We start from the raw sequence: 19,395 nt of genomic DNA, 5'->3' as shown, positions 1-19,395 counted from the left end.
CTACAGCCACACCAGAGAAATCCTGCTGAATTGGACCAAAGAAATGATTGGAAAGAACAGGAAATCCAAGCCAGTCTTGGTATCTGTCTGTATGCTCCAGGGAAGCTGGGCACCAGCCCACCAGCAGTGAGCACAGACAAAATGGGCTGGACTGTGTCACCACACTTCAAAGTAAAATCCTGGGTCCACTGTGAAGTTCTGCTCAACACTCACACCAGTAAAGAGTCTCTCCAGTGTCAGGAAACTGCACACAACACCTCTGACAGCAGCAGGATAATGAAGACTTGACACAGCAGCCAAGGACTTTCCCCAGGGGTCTTGGGTTTTAAGAGTCACTTCTATTCCAAAACACTGATTTTTATGTCATTCTAATGAGATGAATGGCTACTAGGTGACTAGGGAACTGGAAGAGAGTGTTGTCTTCATTTTTCTATTTGGAAAATGCAGCAAACCTTAGAGATAACTCCAAAATCTGCCTCAACAGCTTAAACATCTACCAAGCTCCAGCACATCAGTTCATACACACTTTTCCTTCTGATTCCACCGACTCTGACATGATCTCCGTATCCATTTCCACCTATATAAGATAGAGATACAAACTACAGGCCCTGCTACAACCTGCAGTTACTGCTGCTGTGAATGATATAAATCCTCTCATGTCCCACAGCAATGTGGTCCCCTTCTGACAAAACCATCTATTTTGTCTTTTATTTTAATCGGTTTCCTGCCAGCTGGGGTCTGTATCCATCTGATCAAGTGAACTATGTCCTCAATCAACCCTTCCTGATTTTTCCCTCTCTATTTTTAAAAGCAATGGCCCAAGACCATGAAAGCAGTAAAAAATATTGCATTTTCTCAACTTTTAAATAATTCCTGATGAGGAAAACAAGCCCTCAAAGCCCTTTAAATTAAAAATAATTTATTAATGCAGAGAAACTGTCATTGCTGCCAGTTGTTGCCAGATCTCAGGTTGTAGGCACCTTTGTTTAACCAAGAGCAAGTCAGAAAACCAAGGTGCATAACCCAGGACCAGAGTCTGAGCAAGGCTCACTCATCTGCTGAATTTGACCAAAGAAACTCACACTCATCCTGCTGCACTAATCACAGAGGAACCCCTCAGCTCTCACACACACAGGCAGGCTGGGAGTGACACTCATCACTTCATCTGGCCCACAGCACAACAGCCAGCCCTGAGCAAGGAATGGCACAGCCACCCCAAACTCTGGGGACAGGTCAGGAATGGCACAGCCACCCCAAACTCTGGGGACAGGTCAGGAATGGCACAGCCACCCCAAACTCTGGGGACAGGTCAGGAATGGCACAGCCACCCCAAACTCTGGGGACAGGTCAGGAATGGCACAGCCACCCCAAACTCTGGGGACAGGTCAGGAACGGCAATCAATAGTTTCATTCAGACACAGAAGATTGTACTGAATTGCATGGGGTGTATCAATAGGGTGTTATTGGCTCCATATTATTTTCACAGTTTCCTCCAGTGAGGAAGACTTTCCTTCTGCCCCACTCAGTTCCACACTGAACACTGCAAGGAGCCTTCTGTGCAGAGACATCCATTTCTGCCTGTGTACAACATTCATGGATGGCACTGGGACCTGGCATCAGACAGCAAACCAATCCTTGCACCCCAGGCCTCTAAACAAACTTTTAAACCAGTGGCTGACAGCCAGCATTTTAAGAAAATCCTGCAGCACCCAAGAAATAAATAGGCTTCCATTACTCTTGTGATTCTGATTCTGCCTCAGGTTCACTACAAAGTAACTTGCAGCTCAATAAATTTTGACATGTTTTCATGTTATAAAAACAAAGACAAAAACTTATTTATTCACTTTTTACCTCATACATCCCAAATCAATAATTGCATCTATTGATCGATGACAAATTCAAAACTTTAATTTACATTGAGCACCATAACCTAATAAGATGGCAACAACTGAATTTGTTGAAATCGATTTTCGTTTCCAACAGAAAATCTTCAGGCCCATAGCATAATAAGATGCAGTACATGGAGCAGTTAATTACCAGTGAGTATCACAAAAAGCTAAAATTAAATTTCTTTTTGAATATTGAAAGAAAATGCTGAGTCTCCAAGGCTGACACTTAAGAAAAAGAAATTTCTTGTACCTCTTCCACATGTTCAGTCACGTAACATTAATCAACCCTTTGTAACATAAATAAGTAAAATTATTTCAGAGATATGTATGTATAGGAGCCATAAATTAAGGCTGATACACTTTGAAAGAGTAGGGGTTTTTGGTTTGGTTTTTTTTTTTAATTACAGTGACATAATTTCAAGTCCCTGAAGAAAAGTCCTGCTTTTGTGGTGCAGACATGCCTGCCTTCAAGCAGCCACTGAATGGGCTCTAACACAAAGCCAACACAGACCGTGCAGGCTGGCTCTGAGCACCACACCGAGTGCCCCATTGGCGATAGCTCAGCTTAAACTTTGAGAGAGGCCTTGTAAGATGAACATGATGCAACTTCTGGATGGGAAAACCTCCTCAAATCACCTCTTACATGGCAACTAAGCAGCCAGCCAGGCAGTTTGTGTGTGTGTTTGGAAAGGAATGGCAGCTCTGAGGAGACAGCTGCACTGCAGCCCTGTCAACACAGCAAGGGAGAAATTGCACGGAGCTCCTCAGAACTGCCACACCACTGGCCTTGCTCTCAGAGCCTGGAGCTTCTCCAGCTCCACATTCCCTCCTTTCAGATCCAACACCACCACCTGGGGTCCGAACGGGTAACAACAGGGGAGCGCTGCTGGAGGAAAGGCAGAGGAGCAAAGCCCAGGCAGCTGTGAGACACAGGGACAGCTCCAGTGCCAGCCGACCTCCCCTCACTCAGCAGCAAGTTACAGTGGTTGTACCTTCAATTTCCACTTACTAGCAATAAAAATAGACAGATTTAGCCATCAATCTACAGTTAATTACACACAGATTTTCCCAGCCCAGCTCTCACCCTTGCCCAGCACAGCCAATTTTTTCCAGGATTCAGCCTTTTTGCTCCCCATTTCAAATGTTGGATGGGGAGCCTGCTGTGAGAGCAGAGCTTGCACAGGGATGGGGCACTGTGCCAAAGCACCCCATCTGTTAGTCTGGACAGCTTTCCAAGGAGCCATGACAGCATGAAAATACCCATGATGTTAACTGACACAGCAAGACTTGAAATAAGGCCTAGAAGCAAAGGCTTAGTCCCAGCTAAGAGCACATCCCATACCTGTGCATCTTCCTGCTCCTGACTTCACCCCCTTCCACCCCAACACCAGTCAGGACTTAAAGCAGGTTATAACAACAACTGGCAACCTCTTGTCTTGCTATCTGCAGAGAGCAAAGCCATCTGAAACAACTACAGCTCTTGAGTGAACCCAAAAATTGTTTAGGCTGTTACTGAGGACTAGGTAAGGTGGAACCACACAACTTTTCCCAGCTCCTCCATCCTGGTCTAGGTACCTCACCTGAAAAAGACTGAGGTCTATCAAAAGTTCACTGTGGAGCAGACAGAACTGCTACCAGCCAAAACCAGAGAAACTGGTCCTCCAGTCTGTCCTTTTTTTTTAGGTTATCCTGAGGAAAAGAACTGAGCAATCATTTAGGGCATGCACCTCCCCAAGCACAGTATCTACCAAGGCTACAACTTGCTTGTGATCAACAACTGCAAGAAAATTCATGGTTCCTACCATTGTGTCAGCTGGACTTAAACTCCAGAGTATTTCATTTTATGAACACACCAGAGGGATGAAAGAAAAGGGAACCAGCAATACACTTTAATATAGGATCAACATACATTGTGTAACACTGTACTAAGAGACAACACAGCAAGGCTGTCACAAAAACATAGGCACTACTAGTATAGTTTTAGATTACAAAAAAATATTTGAAAGCAGATGTGGAACAGCCACACACCCCCTTACATTCAGCCACCATGGCCTGAAGGGTATGGGAGGCACAAGAGCAACAAAACCAAATCAAACTATCTTGGAAGTATCTAAGGACCAGAGCCCTGTGTACCAGAACGACCAGAAGACATCAGGTTCATATTAACTTTTATTTCCATGTATGTACAACTTAAGAAACAAATCCCAGATTGAAAAAGTTCAGAAGTCATCTTGAACAACACGACACTGACATACCTTTGAGGCAGCAAATATTACTCCTATTAAGGCTCTCATGAAAGGATGGATACCATGCAAATACAATTAAAGAGTACATTTCAAAATATGCAAACTAAGTTCAACTTTAAGTCTTTCAGAAAAAGAACATATCAAACATTAGAACTATGAGCCACAAACATATTTACATACATGCTTGGAGTATGTGTGAACCAGATAAAATTAAGTGAAATGTAACAATTGTCAACCTCTCTTTAGTCAGATCAGAACTACAGTTGGTGATCAATCCCTTCCAGCATCACAAGTGCCAATGTGTGCACCAACCTCATCATTTTGCATTCACATAAACTGGTACTGACTGCAAAACTCCACCTTTTTTCAACCTGTGCTTTGGCATTTATTCCTCATCACTGAAAGTACTTAATCCCCCTGCTGAACATGGGCAGGAGGCGTGTACAGAGTGCCTGTAACACAGCAGCACACAGCAGGCACTGCACAACAAAGTTACTTCCATTGATGCCAAAATAACTTTTGCTTTTATATATCCTCCATATAGCTACAAAGCCACAAATATATATGCATATATAAAAGCTAAAATCAGCTTGACAACACCATCAGGCACTTAGAAAGATTCTGATTAATTTCTGTATACTCCTTGCTCATCATCTCAAAGAGTGATAGCTGCTTTTTTTTTAAACCCTAACCAACATTAGCACTAAATCAAACAGCAATGCTAATCTACAAGAAAAAAAAATTACGTAATATTTTAGTATAGTAACACCACTTGTGCAAACCAGCATCTAAAGATGGTCTAATATTACCAGCAAGAAGACAGTTCATTTCTTCTCTGTGTTATTGTAACAAACTGAAATTAAATACAATGAAGGTGGCTAGCAGCATTAGTTTTTTGGTGTCATCACTAACATAAATCAAAAATAAAAGGACTAATAAGTTGGAAATTATGAATATGTGAAAAGGAAACCACCACAATTGCTGTGACCTCTCCCAGGATGTTATGTGCACTGCTGGGGAGTCAAAGGTGCTAGGTGACTTTCTTCAAGCCTGATGTGTACACAAATTTTACTTGTCCACTGAAAAGGAACTAAACTAGCTTTCAAAATGTTTTATCTTGTAGCATTTTTGGCAACTCTAAAATTGCCTAAAGGCTCAAACTTTTCAGAAGTTTTCTGTCACATTACATTCAGCACTTACTAATTTCTTACAAACAGTATTCCTCGTCTAAGAAAATAGCAGTTAAAAGTAGAAAGATTCTTTCATTTCTGTCACCTAATTTTGAGTCACAGCAGCATATAATTTAAGATACTGCTAGGCACACACTGTGTGGGTATTGGCAACTGGAAGAATGAAAAAGGGAAAAGAAAGATCCATTTTCCTTTAATCCCAACCAGCAGCTGTTAGCAATTTTCTTTAGTTATCACTGTAGGACATGATGGATGGGAAGGCTCAATCTGCTAGGAACTGGTGTACAGTGTCCAAATGCTCTCAAGGACTGTTGTTCAACAGCACATTCAGTTTAACTGGGACTACAGACTGCAAGAGGTAACAGATAGCTCCTGGGAGAATCTATCATTCTTCAGAGCAGCTGTCTGATCAAGGGGTGAAAGAACCTGAAAGAACCATTGCATGATCTTCTGCTATATGGTTTGTGTATCAAGTCATTGAGAAGAAAGAACATTAACTCAAGTGGTAACTCAAACCAAAAAATCTGCATAAAACAACATGTTGAGATATTACCACATTTTAAGACTTTCCATACACTTTGCAACACAGAGAAACTGGATACACAAAAAACGTGCAAGTCAAACAAAGCTAATCTACAATAAACAAAACCAGAATACACTTATTTCAAGACTTAAAACATTAAAATATTCATCCAATGCTAAATAGGACCAATAGAATAAGCTCTAGACCTAGCCATGTAATTCCATAAACATTTCAATTGGCTCTTTCAGCCTTTATTCCCCGTGTCTTTTAACTTGTTTTTATCATTTCAGGCCATAAACTTAGTGAGTGGCACATGAGCCAAAATTCAAATGCAAATAAGGCATCTTCCTCTCTCTATTCATAGCAATCTCCCAGGATTTGTGGTTACATATGCATGTAGCTGCACAGCCTTTCCATAATGACATGGAACATCCTCCTCCCAAGGATAAAGCAGGATGTTAACTGCTCCAATTGCACATTCTGAGGACACGTGCCCCTTCCTGAGCACACCTATCCCACCTGGGCTGCACACTCATTTAAGAGCAGGCTCTGACTCCTATGACCAATCTCCTGCCTGGAAGTTGTGCCCCATCATTATCAGATGTACCTCTCAACTCATCAGATGAAGTTCAACAGACAAATACCAAGTCTTACAAATATAAGCCCAGTGAAATAGTTAATGTGGTCCCTGGACAAAGGCTACATTCCAAAATACAGAATCTAATATTTTGAATTATCTTTTGAAATGCTCAACCAATCATCACACCCATTTTGCCCCAAACCTTTAACAGACACTACAAAAAAGCTGGAAATACCTCATCAAACTTAGAGATACAAATCCCAGAAAACTTCAAAGACATACCAATATATTTTAAATGACATAGAAGAATGTGGGCAGAGCTCGAGAACTTTAATTTATAAAGTCCTACATTTTACAAACACAGAAGAAGGTAGCCAATGCAAAGCACAAAATACAAAGAGTAAAGAGGTTTCTTTATCTAAAAACACCTCAAACCACCGAAGGAAGCAAACTGCACTAGAAGAAGTTTACAAGTAGTCTTCAAGGGAAGTACCATGTAAAGCACACTGCATTAATCTAGACCTGACATTATGAGGGCATGTCTCACTGTAGCAAGGTCTGTACTAAACACCAGATCAGAGACAGAACATTAAAGTAAAACATCAGATGTCACAGCCACTGTTCTACTGATCTGGGAAAGGCAGACTCCAAAGTGAGCAGGAACTGTGAACCTGCTTAATAAAGGCCATTCTTGCAAAGTCAAAAAATCATACATCCAACACTTTCATCCCTTCATTAAAATAGAAATACTAAAAAGGAGCACTCCATAACATATCCCCATTGCTTCTGACTGACATGTTGAATAAAAGGTAAAAGAAGAACTTTCGCAGAGATAATTAGAGCAACGAAGATCTTTCAGCACAGGGCAGCAGAGCTGAGGAGCCTACCAACCAGAGAGTGAACTATTTTGTTTGCTACTTAAACAACCAGAAGCTGTGAGCTGACTACTTCCTTTTATCAGGCATAGAAAAGTTTTCATCTAGAGGCCATTGTGAGAAACACCTCACCCTGTGTTTAAGCATGTAGCCCAGCAGAAATCACTGATAAAGAAAAACAAAAAGTGTGTATTTGCTGGGTTTCCTTCTGATCATTTCAGAGAAAATGTCCATTTAATGCAGAGAGCAAACAAGGATGTCAGTCTAATTAGATTTTGTTCTGTCATGCTCCTGATCCTGTCTAGTACTCCTCTGAAAAAAATCTGATTGATGATGAAGGCACAATTATACAAACCTTAACATTCTCTCTAAATGCAGCTATGCAAAAAAGGGAGAGAGGACAGGGAAAACAAAGGTGAAGTATATTTCTCTTCAAATAATTAAGTCAGTTTATTTTCCAACAGCCATATAAATTTAAAATATGAAACAACAATAATACAGCTATAGAATCTAGGGTTTTTTTCAAAGCAGCAGCATATAAAACATATAAAAGCTAAAACCTCAGCACAAGCTTCAAAAAACCAAGGACTGAGTGAATTTTGCCAAAGACATGAAACTCACAAAATACAGTACACAAAAATACTGGAATGCGTAAGATATAAAGCTACACATTTTAGGTAAAGAAAGGCGTTGTAAAGGATACAAAATTTGCAAAATTAAAGCATGGGACTTGGGGAAGAGTACCATGAATACAAAGAAGTTGGCAATTAATACACATAGATGGAGTGAAGAAAGTGGCAGTTTCATATTTAGCATTCAGTTTCCAGGTTCACGACTTCACTTTCTTAGCATCTTTTTTTCCAGAGTTCTCAGCAGCCAAATCTGCTTTTCTCTTCTGTGACTAAAGAGAAAAAATAAATATAAATTTTACAAGATAGTGGCATTACAAACAAAAAACTTAAATACATAACTGATTATTCAGGAGGGAATGTACAACGCCAATGCATTCTGGATTTCAGTTCATTTTTGTAGGATATAATGGAAAGGCAAACATTAATCCCTGACATAGACACTTAATTCTCCTACACTTTTTATATCCTTAAAATCATTACATGGTCTCAGTGGTGCAGGCACCACACATACCCTGAATTGGATAAAAAGATCAGGACCTTGACTTATACACAATTCTGCTCTAAAGATGACAACCCTTCAAAATAAAAAAAGCACTTTCATTTCTTCTTCCAGCAACTGCTATGTAGGGGAGGAAAAAATCTCTGAGAAGAAACTGAAGCCACACATGATGTACGAAAGTAGGCAGAAAGTAGGCAGTGCAACTTTCTAAAAAAAGTCTTCCTCTGCTACTTAAACAAAAGACTTCTCAAAAAAAAAACAAAGCCCTCAAATCCTATGCATTGGGAATACCTACCTAAGCAAATCTAGGAGAGCTGTGAATAGACAAATATTTCAGTTTAATCTCTCACCTCATGGTTTCTACTAACACAATCACTGCCTACAATTATCTTTTACATTTTTTTAAAAAATACATAATTGAATTCTACCCCACTGGAAGTAAAGTAAGTGCTGCTAAACATACCGCTGTAACTTTTGCTCCTCTTTTCTTCTTTTCAGCTCTTTCTTTTTCCTCAATTTCCATATTTTCTTTTTCTATTAATGATATGAGAGTATTGCAGCGTCTCTGAAACTCCTAAGGAAAGAGAACACATCAAATTTTTAAGCAAATTATACAACTTCTCTTGCTTACATAACTATGTTCATAATCCTTTAACTTCAAAGCACTTACATTTTCCCCAAGTATTCAATAATACTGATCATTAGCTTGGTTACTATTATCTGTCTTTCCCTCAGTGTAACCTTTAGAAACAGGAAAGGATTTACTGTCCTCCTGACAAGGAGTTTTCAGGATTCTGTCTTCCAAACTGACATTCCAAAGACTGATGTGATCTTTCATCTTGGTTAATGAAGCAAATTACAGCCTACCAGCACAGTATGCCAGATTTTAGGAAAGAGGTCTTCAAATATATCTTTAAAGCAGAGAAAAAAGGGAGCAAAGCTATCTTAAGCAACACTTTTCTGTGGCACACAGACTAGGGAGGTTTTTTTGTGAAGAGACACAAAAAGTAGAGCTGCAAATTGGCCAAAAATCTATTCAGTCTTAAATTGTAAACTCACTGTTGTGTTTTTATTCAAACAGGTCCTAAATGCTCTAAATGCTTTTAGCATCAACACTGGCAAGCCATCAGGACTAAATGCCATCAGGTTGTTTACACATTAAGAAGTATTTCCAATACAACTCAAAATATCTGCATTGCAGTTACTAATGGCTGGCTTGCTTAATAGAACTCACTTGACTTGGACAGTTTCTTGTACCCCATTTAAAAGATCTCTTACAAAACACCTAACAGTACCTATTTTTATTATAATTATTCAGTATATTCTATGTATTATTGAGAACAGGATTGCATGGGCTTTTCTTTCCAACTCAAAGCAGGAAGCTCTCTTTTGAGGAAAAAAAAAGCCCAAAAAATATGTCTAATCTCTGCTAAACTCAGTGAAGCATTCTTGAAACATAGGCTACCCTAGAATTACCTAGTAGCATGTATCTTAACCTACAATGGGTCCATTTGCAGTGAAGGGAACAGGTGACCTTTTTGTCCAGAAATTAGTCTCTATTTTCTCAGCATCTGTAAGCTGGATATTCCTTCAGCCATCATGGATATGACAGCCTTGGTGCTTTCCTGATCTGAACCTTCCCAAACAGGCAGGCATGGGACTCATCTTTGAGACATTCAAACCCTCAAGTTTAACCAGTCTAAAGTTCTACAGTTTCCACAGATTCCTCTACAAAGGACGCTCCATGGCCTTGGGCAAAAGCCATGTAGTTCAGAATGGACACAGAGAATCCTACCACCACTTGAATTCTTTTTATCAGACACACACACATAAAAATCCTCAGGACATTTTTCTTTACAAGTCCCCTCCAGAAATGTTCCAGTGTCATGCTTGTATCTTCACCACAGAGTACTGTAATAAGTGACTTTTATCACATCCCTGGAGCAATAACCCCACTCCCTCCAGTAAAGGTGAAACCATGAATTAGGGTGCCATGCTTGTGCCCTGCTTTGTGACAGTCCTTCTGGAGCTAAAATACTCTCACTTCAATCTTTAAATTCCCTCAAATTCCACCCAAACAACAACGTTTAGATAAAGAAGCAACAACTGAGCAAACTTGAGTTCAAGCCATCCCAATATACACTGCAACCTCAAACAGAACAAAAGAGAGCCTCTGTCCCTAAAAGCTACCCTCTACAGATGAACAGAGATGAAAAAAGACCAAAACAGAACAATGACTGTCAACATGCCACAAGTGTTTTACATCATTTAAATTTGTGAATATTGCACTCAGACTTAGGAGCTGAGGTAAAGAGTGGTGACATCATAATTTGGATTTTTTTCTAGCATATGAGAAATGGGATTGTGTTAAACTCAAAACAAGCAACTAATCTGAAAGGACTAAGAAATAACCTTGATCCACTTGCCTAAAGCACTCACAGATCTTCCTCTTTCCTGGGGACAAATGCTTGCATAAATATATACATTTATAAAGTGTTTCAGGTTCATGGTTAGACTTTCCAGATGGACTACTGCTCCAAAGCATCTGCTGTGGACAGAGGATGGACTCAAAAACAATTTTCTCTGGAGAATCACAGTATCAGTTGACAGCAAGATGTGACATGCACACAGGTTTCTTGTACATCTACCATGAAAATAATCTGAGTGAAAAACTCTGCACTAAGCTATTGAAATTTCAATATGGACTGCTGCATTCCATTCTAGTACACTTATTTAAAATGCCTTGCACTTTCAGAGATGACTTTTTATTCTGTGTGGCTTGATACTTTTCTCTTTTGGATGGAAAGAAAGAAGATAGACTTTGTTCACCCCCTCACAGCTCTAAGGACCTGGATTGCAATAAATAAGATGGGAGCACTGAACCATTGCCTTGTGCATGGCTGGAGGCAGAGATGCTGACTTGGGAGCAAGGGCTCCCTCAGCTCTGTCCACAGGCCTGGGCATTCCTGTATTTACTAAGAAGTCATTTCTCTTATGCTGGGGAGTGTTTGCAGAAAGCTAAAAGAGAATATCCATAATTTATGACTTCAGAGAACAGATACATGCTTCACTACTGCCATGATATTTTGCATTCTTCCTGCATGGACAGAAATTTTTTAAAAAACCAAACAAACAAATCTGTGCTCAATACAGAAAGCAAAAAAAAATTACAATCTTAGGCACTCATGGTATCTTTAAGAATTTACATTTTGGGTAAACCATTTGATTTTGAAATAATTTAATGAAGCAGGATTTGCTTTTCGAAATCTTCAGGAGAACAAACAGAAATAGTAAGATGGAAGATAAATTAGCTATTTATGTGGAATTCAAGAGACATCTAGTGGCTAGAACACAAAGCTTTCTCAAAGAGCCTGTTAAACCCTTTTCTGAATTATGCTGCCCTTTTTATCTTGTTTCGTATGAGTTTAAATGACCACATGTGAATTTCAGCATTTCAGGAAGCCTTCTCCACTTTCACTTATTTACTCCTCTATAAATATTTGTATTTATACTCCATTCATTATTACTGTCATGTGATTTTCCAGCACATTTGTTCACAAAAAAAAAAAAAAAAATCACCAAACCAGTGCAAAATGGACCCATAGAAATTAAGACTTCCACAAATCTCAAGACAATAGATTATATCAGCTATATTACTACACCACACAGAGCATGATAATTCAGAACATTTCAGAAAATCAAATGCACACTAAAAGTGAAAGATGGGTTTAAGTTTGTATTTCCATAATCTTTTTCAACCATATAGTAGCAGAAAAACTAAAATTATTAAGGGAGAGAATTTTAAAAGAAAACCTAAGCCAAAAGATTCACTATATTCCCAGTGTCTCAGTTTCAACATTAAGACACCACAGAACATATTTCTACACTTGAGCAAATGATTTCTATCCCCTTTAAAAAAAAAAGTATACTGAACATAAGGATCTGCAAGACTTAAACTGAACATTTAACTCTACCCCTGACAACTATATATCAACTAATATTAAACGCTGAGCTACATTTTTAATTTCTAGTACCCATTTCTGTGATTTATTTAAATGGATTCCTGCACTGACAACTTAAAGAAACTTCTTAATGTGCTAAATACTGCAGGCTTCTCTCTTTATAGACATCATTTTAAAATGCAGTATTTCTTCAAACAGACATTTTAGTAAGAAACACTTAAAATTCTTTTTAGTTAAGGGCTAACTGCTGCACTATCCAGAAACACTTCAATTGCTGAAATATCAAGTAAAAAGTGTATTGCATAATTATAAGTAGTACTGGGAAAAGCAAATATAGCCACCTATTCAAATAGATATTTTAAATATTTTATTTTATGTTTTATTTATTCTTAGTACAGTACCCAGAACTCTGAAAGAACATTCTTTCAGACAAACAAATCCTGAGGTCAGCAAATCAAGGCAAACAACAAGTAGAAAGAATTGAGCAAAAATTTTGGGGCAGATCCACCAGCTTTTTATCATTGAAAGAGTCCAATATTCTGATGTTGGTACCTACGTACCTTAATATTTGCAACCACCAAAGCTTCTGTTAGTGTTATCAATTCCTGCTTAATAACTCAATTAAAAATGAATGGCTCTGCTCTAAAATTCTGAGTACTAGACTACTTGCCATTAACCTCGTATTATATTGTCTAAATTCAAACAAAATTGTCAGTAAAGTATACCTCAAGAAATGTAAGCATTTTCATGGGATAATCCACACTCACAAACTACAAAGTGCATTTTAAACCTATTGCTTCAATGATTAATTTCTATGTGAATCACTAACTTTCCTCATGCTGTTAGAAATTAAATACTGCATTAGGAAAGCTGCTCCCTTCTCCAAGTATATTATTCAGATGTCTTCAGTCTTTAATGTTATGCAAAAACTCTAAAAGAGTCATATTTTAAGAGACATTGTTTGGTAAAACACTCAGTTTGCAATAAATGTAACAAGGATATTTGTAAGTCTAGTCTACCTCTGCCTTAACGCCTTTGGGTAACATGGGACTTCAGCCTGGCAGGTTTTCTAATCTATGTTTCAGTTGCATTGCATTTTTTTCTGTACTAAGACAAAAGGTTACTATTAAAAAAACAGCAATGAAAATAAACCCCAAGTTATTCTTTCAGCACTTGTTTAAAACAAATTTTATGTGGTGGTGCTTTAAAAAGGAACAAGATGGCTCATGTGAGGCCTGGTCCCTGTGAGTGGTACCTACCATGGCAGTTCTGGATTTGATGAACCAGTCGAACCTGAACTGAGGAGCGTTGCGCACGCACTGCCGCAGCTCCTCGTACACGTTCTCCTTGTCGAAGCCCATCTTGTGTAACATGCAGATCAAAAACCTGTCTTCTTCTTCTGTGTAATTCTTCCCTTTGTTTGTTCCATACTGAATACGCAGCTGATGAAAAGGTGCTTTGTACCTTGCAATCTGAATGCAAAACAAAAATAAGGATTAATAAATGTACAATGCTACATCAAGGAATCATTACATGATACTGTAGAGATGGTATACTACCTATGCTGCATAAAAAGACAGAACTCTCATCCCCAATTATTCCTTTTCTGAAGGAATTTTTGGAAGAAGTCAGCTGCAGAAAACAAAAAACCTGGAATAATTACTTTGGCATCAAGGGCTTTCTTGATGCTGATCCTGCGTTGAATTCTGGCCTCTCCTCGTTCAATCTGAGCCATAATCCTCTCAATGTCCTGTAGTTCATTACAACGTTCCCAGAAAACAGCTAAAAACACAAAACAAAATTGTTCAATATCATATTTTCCTCTGTTCTTATGACTTTACTGTTAAGATACTCTGGCAAAAAAAAAAAAAAAAGAATTTAGCTTGTGGTTCCATTAATCTTAAATGAGCTAATGCTCTCCAGCTTACTGTGCTAGCCAAAAATTAAGCTTGCACTGACTCTTTATTCAGAATCTTTAAAAGTTAACTGTAAGTAAAAGCTTAGTAAAAATTCTAACAGAATTTACATGCAACATAATTAATTGTAAAATAAATTCAACACTAAAGGGAACTCTTGTGGAGCTCTTCCTTTTTAACTACAGGAAACAACATTGCAAAGTTGATTTTATGAAGGTGTTTAGTAAAATTACATCCAAAGCTGAAAGAGGAAGAAATCTCAAAAGCACTGTGTAAATACAAAAGACAAAGATACAGTGTAAGAGGTAAAATAGCAGAGATACAGCATAAAGAATCACGTTGGCACTATAGGGCAAATGCACAGTTTCACAATTCCATGTTGTCAGCGAGAATTAACTATGTCAAATTCTAAATCTTGACTAAGGAGGGCTAAAGGCAGCTGCAGGTGTTAGTTATATGCTACAAAACCAACCTTTTATAGAATTTAGTCTTCTGAAAAAAAACCCCAAGGTGCATACTTTAACAAAAAAAAAATTCTTAAATGCACCCAAATTCTCTACCTTCTAATTTTAAAAGAACATGTGGCAAAAATCATGGTAATACTCTGGTGTTAGGAAATAAATACATTTCAGAATATCACAAACCTGAGTACTCAATGACCTCCTCAGGTGACTTTCCTTCCACCTCACGGGCAATATTGTCTATATCATCACGACCATATTTCTCATTAGCTTTAATAAACTGGTTAAAATCTCTTTTATTCCAGTTTGTAAAACCCTGTAAGCAACAAGAGATCAAGAAGGCATATCAGGTCAAAGGGAAGCATTTTCCAAGATTCTGATTTATGTATGCACTATTTGCTCCTCTGCAACATCACATAATTACAGTGGCTAATGGTCTTTCAGGATTTCCATCAACTTGTGTTATCCAGGGCTTATTACTGAACCTATAACTAAACAGTTATTTTTGGGCATGACTCCATGTGCATTAGTACCAGCTTTTTACCCTTTCTTTTTAAAGTTTTTGTGCTACTTCTCCAAAAAAACAAGCCCAGTGACAGCTGCACTCCTGCAGATACAAGCACCACACTTCAGAGCAGTACAAAGTGCAGCAATGCCTGTGTCATCACAAGTTCTTAGAGCAGTGCAAGTATCTAAAGCAAGAGCTCATACTTCAGACATTTACAAACCTGGAACCAGACAAACAGCTGGATGAAAGCATAAGTATGTCAAGAAAAGATCTCTAGTCCAAAAAGATGCAATCAAATGGAAACTCTAAAGCACTGTCAAAGAGAGAATTTGTTATGTACCAAAGAAATCAATCCAAAACTGAACAAGCAAGATGCAATGCACAAAAATATTATCCAAGAAAGAGACATTACAATTTAAAGACAGGGAAAGCAGAAAAGGACAAGAACAAACAAGACAATCACATGCCAGAGCAATAATCTATAGTGCACTGAGTTTCTTTCATCACAGAAATGTATTTACAAGGAACTTTGTCAGTTCAGCTAAATAAGCTCAGTCCACAATTAGCATGCTCAGAATGAGTCTAACATAGACAATACAACTATTTCTTTTTAATCATGAACAGCAGTACTGATATGCATATCAGCACCAGCTGAATTATTTCCTCTGCTATACATAAGTGAAATTAATAGTGAAATTGTGACGTTGGAATTTTCTTCCAAGGTACACCAATCCCCAATTATTCTACAGAAAATTTTCTGAATCAAAAAGTCCTGTTACTTTGAACACACCTTTCTCTTTAACAATCAGCTTTTAATAAGTCCACTCAGCAGGATAATCAGCCAAAAGGTCAAGAAACTAGTCAGAGACAGAAATTCAATCCCAGTGACAGAAATTCAGCCCCAGTATAAAAAGAACAAGCCTAACAACTCGACTGGGACAAAAATTAATGGGTGTGACATTCCTTAGACACCTGCATAAACACCATGTATGTTGACACAGGCTTCTCCTGATTCAAACCCTTTTTGATTTAAAATCAACACAGAAGCTTTGTGCATGTACAAGGAACCCACTGATTGGATTTCTGCATGTATTGTTGGGTTGTACATCTACTATACAAGCTGTTGCCTCAGAAATGTTCAAGGAAACAGTAGATGACTAAAATGTAAACTTGTTCAAGGACAGGAAAGGTCCCTCAAAGCAAAACCAATCAAAATCATGATGTCTTCTATGCTTTCTTCTTTCAATAACATCAGCATAGCTTTCCTGTGTGTATTTACTATTACTTATATTCCACACCAGCAAAAACATAGGATGAAATACTTCAGCTCATTTTATTTTACCTGTGTTAGAAGCTTTTCTTTCTCTTCACTTTCCTCAGTATTCAGAGGCATAGACTCATCGATCTTCTTTTGTTCCTCCTTTTGTACCTGAGCTGCATTTGGAAGGTCAGGATTCCTGGGGACCTAAAATCAAGGGTATCAAGAAGCAGTAGTGGAGCAATGTTATTTCAAAGACTGCATTTTAAAAGCAGTAATCTGTACAAAATGTGTTCTACCTAGATTCAGATCTTATTGCTTAAACCCCTCCTCTCAAAAATAGGACTGGCTTGAAGTTCTAAGTTTGTTATGCCTGAACCCACCACTCCTGCACACAATGACCTCAGATACTGTGAGAGGCTGAGCTGTCACAGCTCACTGATTCCAGTGGAACTTTTCACCAGCAAAGGATCTGCTTTCCTACATTCATTGGTTTACAATGTTTTGTAACTATAGTGAAACACTAAGCTCTGCCAGGTTTACTGTAAAGCCATGCACACTGCCCAAGCAAGGATGAGACACAACATGATGTAAACAAGAACAAGCAACATTTTATCTGTCCCTTCCACACTGACCAATTTAGTATTTGTGACCTTTGAACTGTGCTCCAATTCCACAGCAAACAAGCCAGAAACCAGTCTCCAGTAAAGGTTTAGTATACCTTACTTATTCCTGTAGCAAAAGGCAGTGGAAGATAAGAACTGTTAAGCTGATTTTAAAAATGAGAAATCTTTTGACTTTACTGGTTTAAATTAAGACTGACACAAAGCTTGGTCTCTGCCTATTGGTTATCTTCTGATATAGTTTATGGCCATTTTCAGTATTTATTATAAACTCTCTTCAGATTGGAAGTTATACTTCCATTTCAAAGCAAAACAAATTTAATTATATTTATCACCTTCCCCACCAGTAAACAGTCATACTAACCTTTTAAGATAACAACTATTCATGTTCAAACTTTCCAGGCTGACAGGTTTCCATAACTGGTCTGAAACACCTCTTTTCACATGCATATTGTCAACATTAGCAATTCTCTCATCCTTCTTTGTTGGAGCATTAATTGAATAAATTCTTTCCCTAAACTAATGGCACACTCATCTTAATTCTATCCTGACATCCCCATGAAATTCTTTTGGCTGCAAACAAGATTCTAAAAAAACTTTCTGCTTTTTCTTAAAAAAAACATTTTACTAATATTAATTCTACTCTCACCAATTTTCTATCTGTTGCTTTGTATGACAATTTTATGTTCTCCAACACATTTTTAGGTGATTTTTGTTTTACTTGCTGCAACCTGTCACAAAACCTGAGGCTTTTTAAAGCAAGTTACAGACATGTCTGGTTGGAAATAGAGAATCCATTTGGTTGACTCAATCAATACTGGTCCAAGTAAGGATAACAGAATTTGTTCATTGTTTGTCCAGTAATGTCAGCAGGGAAAAGGGATGAATTCAGCTAAGGCAAAGTAGGAAGAAAAAAAAAAACGAAATTCCAGAAATGGGTTGTCTGGTTTCCTTTTTGTAGGAGTAATACATTCAGACTTCTCCACACCTTTAAACCTTTTGTATCCCACCCAAATCCAAGGAAAACTGATGTCATTTTAATTACCTTCATATCAACACAAAGATATACAAAAAATATCATAGTCTGGAAGGTGACTTTATATTAGCCAAATTATTCTCACCTTAGACCACATGTCACACCTTTGGTTTTGAGAATAAGAAGCATCAGAACTATCTTTCCTTTTTCTACTCTATGTTATCATTAGGAATCCACCACAAACAGAAAGCTACACAGATACAGAATTTTTAGTGAAGGAAAGAATGGCAGATTATACTTTTTGCTCCTCAGTAGAACAGAAACAGAAGAATAGAGGCTTTAAGCCATTTCTTTCACAATAACTGGACAGGTCAAGACTGCAACAAATTTACAAAATGGAATGCAAATACATTTCACTGATCTGAAAAGAAAAAAATGCATTACCTTATATCCTATAGTTTTACGGTAATACAGAATTTCTTTTTCCAGAAGTTCAAATAACCGTGGTGGGAAAAACTGAAAATCTTGAATATTTGGTTGTTTTGGAGGTCGTGGAGCCTTCAAAAATACACAGATAAATCAACATTACAGAAGCTTAACTTTCCTGCAAGTAAACTACCATAATTCAACAGCAGTGGCAACCTTGTAAATACACAGGGGTAGAGCCAGGGATGCAGCATGGGAGAGGAGGAGCAAAAGAACCACCTAAAACCCTTCCACACTTTCCACCTCCTTACCTTGGGGACTTTTGGTTCACTGACACGTAGGGCCTCTCTGAAATAAGCATCCACTGCATAATTGGCTTTGCGTTCTCTTTTTGGAGGCTCAATCCATTCCATCATGCTCAGCTACACACAGAACAGAACAGAACAAAAACTACTCAAGTAACTGTTTGCTTCCCTAAAGTCACAAGAATAATGACTAATATGGCACTGCAAAACAGGAATGTATTTCTGCACAGCAAATCTAATGATTGTGCTCAATAATTTGGATACTACGATAGAGCTCAAAAATCAGCTAGAAATTATAGCTGATTATAACAAATATTTAAGCACTTAAAAGATAATACACAAGTAAGGCAGTGCAGTGGCAAGAAGAGATTCTTTTACAGTAGTTTAAGTAATTCAGAAGCCTGAGTAGGGTTATGATTCCATCTACCAAAACACAATGGAAGGGCTGAGGACTTGGGCTCTGAATTCTCTAATTTCTTGAGATATGAATAAATTGCTTCTCCTCTAAATATCACAATTAATAACC

At 38.0% G+C, this 19,395-nt stretch overlaps 1 protein-coding gene across 1 annotated transcript in view; it reads right to left on the bottom strand.

The window, feature by feature from the left end:
- Positions 1-4,040: 4,040 nt before the first annotated feature.
- Positions 4,041-19,395, bottom strand: part of LOC129125717 (SNF2 related chromatin remodeling ATPase 1) — a 33,148-nt gene continuing 17,793 nt past the window's right edge. Inside the window, exons 17-24 of the mRNA XM_054641301.2 lie at positions 18,876-18,986; positions 18,583-18,696; positions 16,624-16,746; positions 14,957-15,089; positions 14,060-14,178; positions 13,656-13,868; positions 8,898-9,008; positions 4,041-8,204 (exon numbers count right to left, since the gene is read on the bottom strand). Of these exons, the coding sequence (XP_054497276.1) occupies positions 8,133-8,204; positions 8,898-9,008; positions 13,656-13,868; positions 14,060-14,178; positions 14,957-15,089; positions 16,624-16,746; positions 18,583-18,696; positions 18,876-18,986 (996 nt within the window). The 3' untranslated portion in view covers positions 4,041-8,132. The remainder of the gene's footprint in view (positions 8,205-8,897; positions 9,009-13,655; positions 13,869-14,059; positions 14,179-14,956; positions 15,090-16,623; positions 16,747-18,582; positions 18,697-18,875; positions 18,987-19,395) is intronic.

This window comes from Agelaius phoeniceus, chromosome 14 (genome assembly GCF_051311805.1).
Source record: "Agelaius phoeniceus isolate bAgePho1 chromosome 14, bAgePho1.hap1, whole genome shotgun sequence".
NCBI lineage: Eukaryota > Metazoa > Chordata > Aves > Passeriformes > Icteridae > Agelaius > Agelaius phoeniceus.
This window is presented reverse-complemented; position numbering and strand designations above follow the sequence as displayed.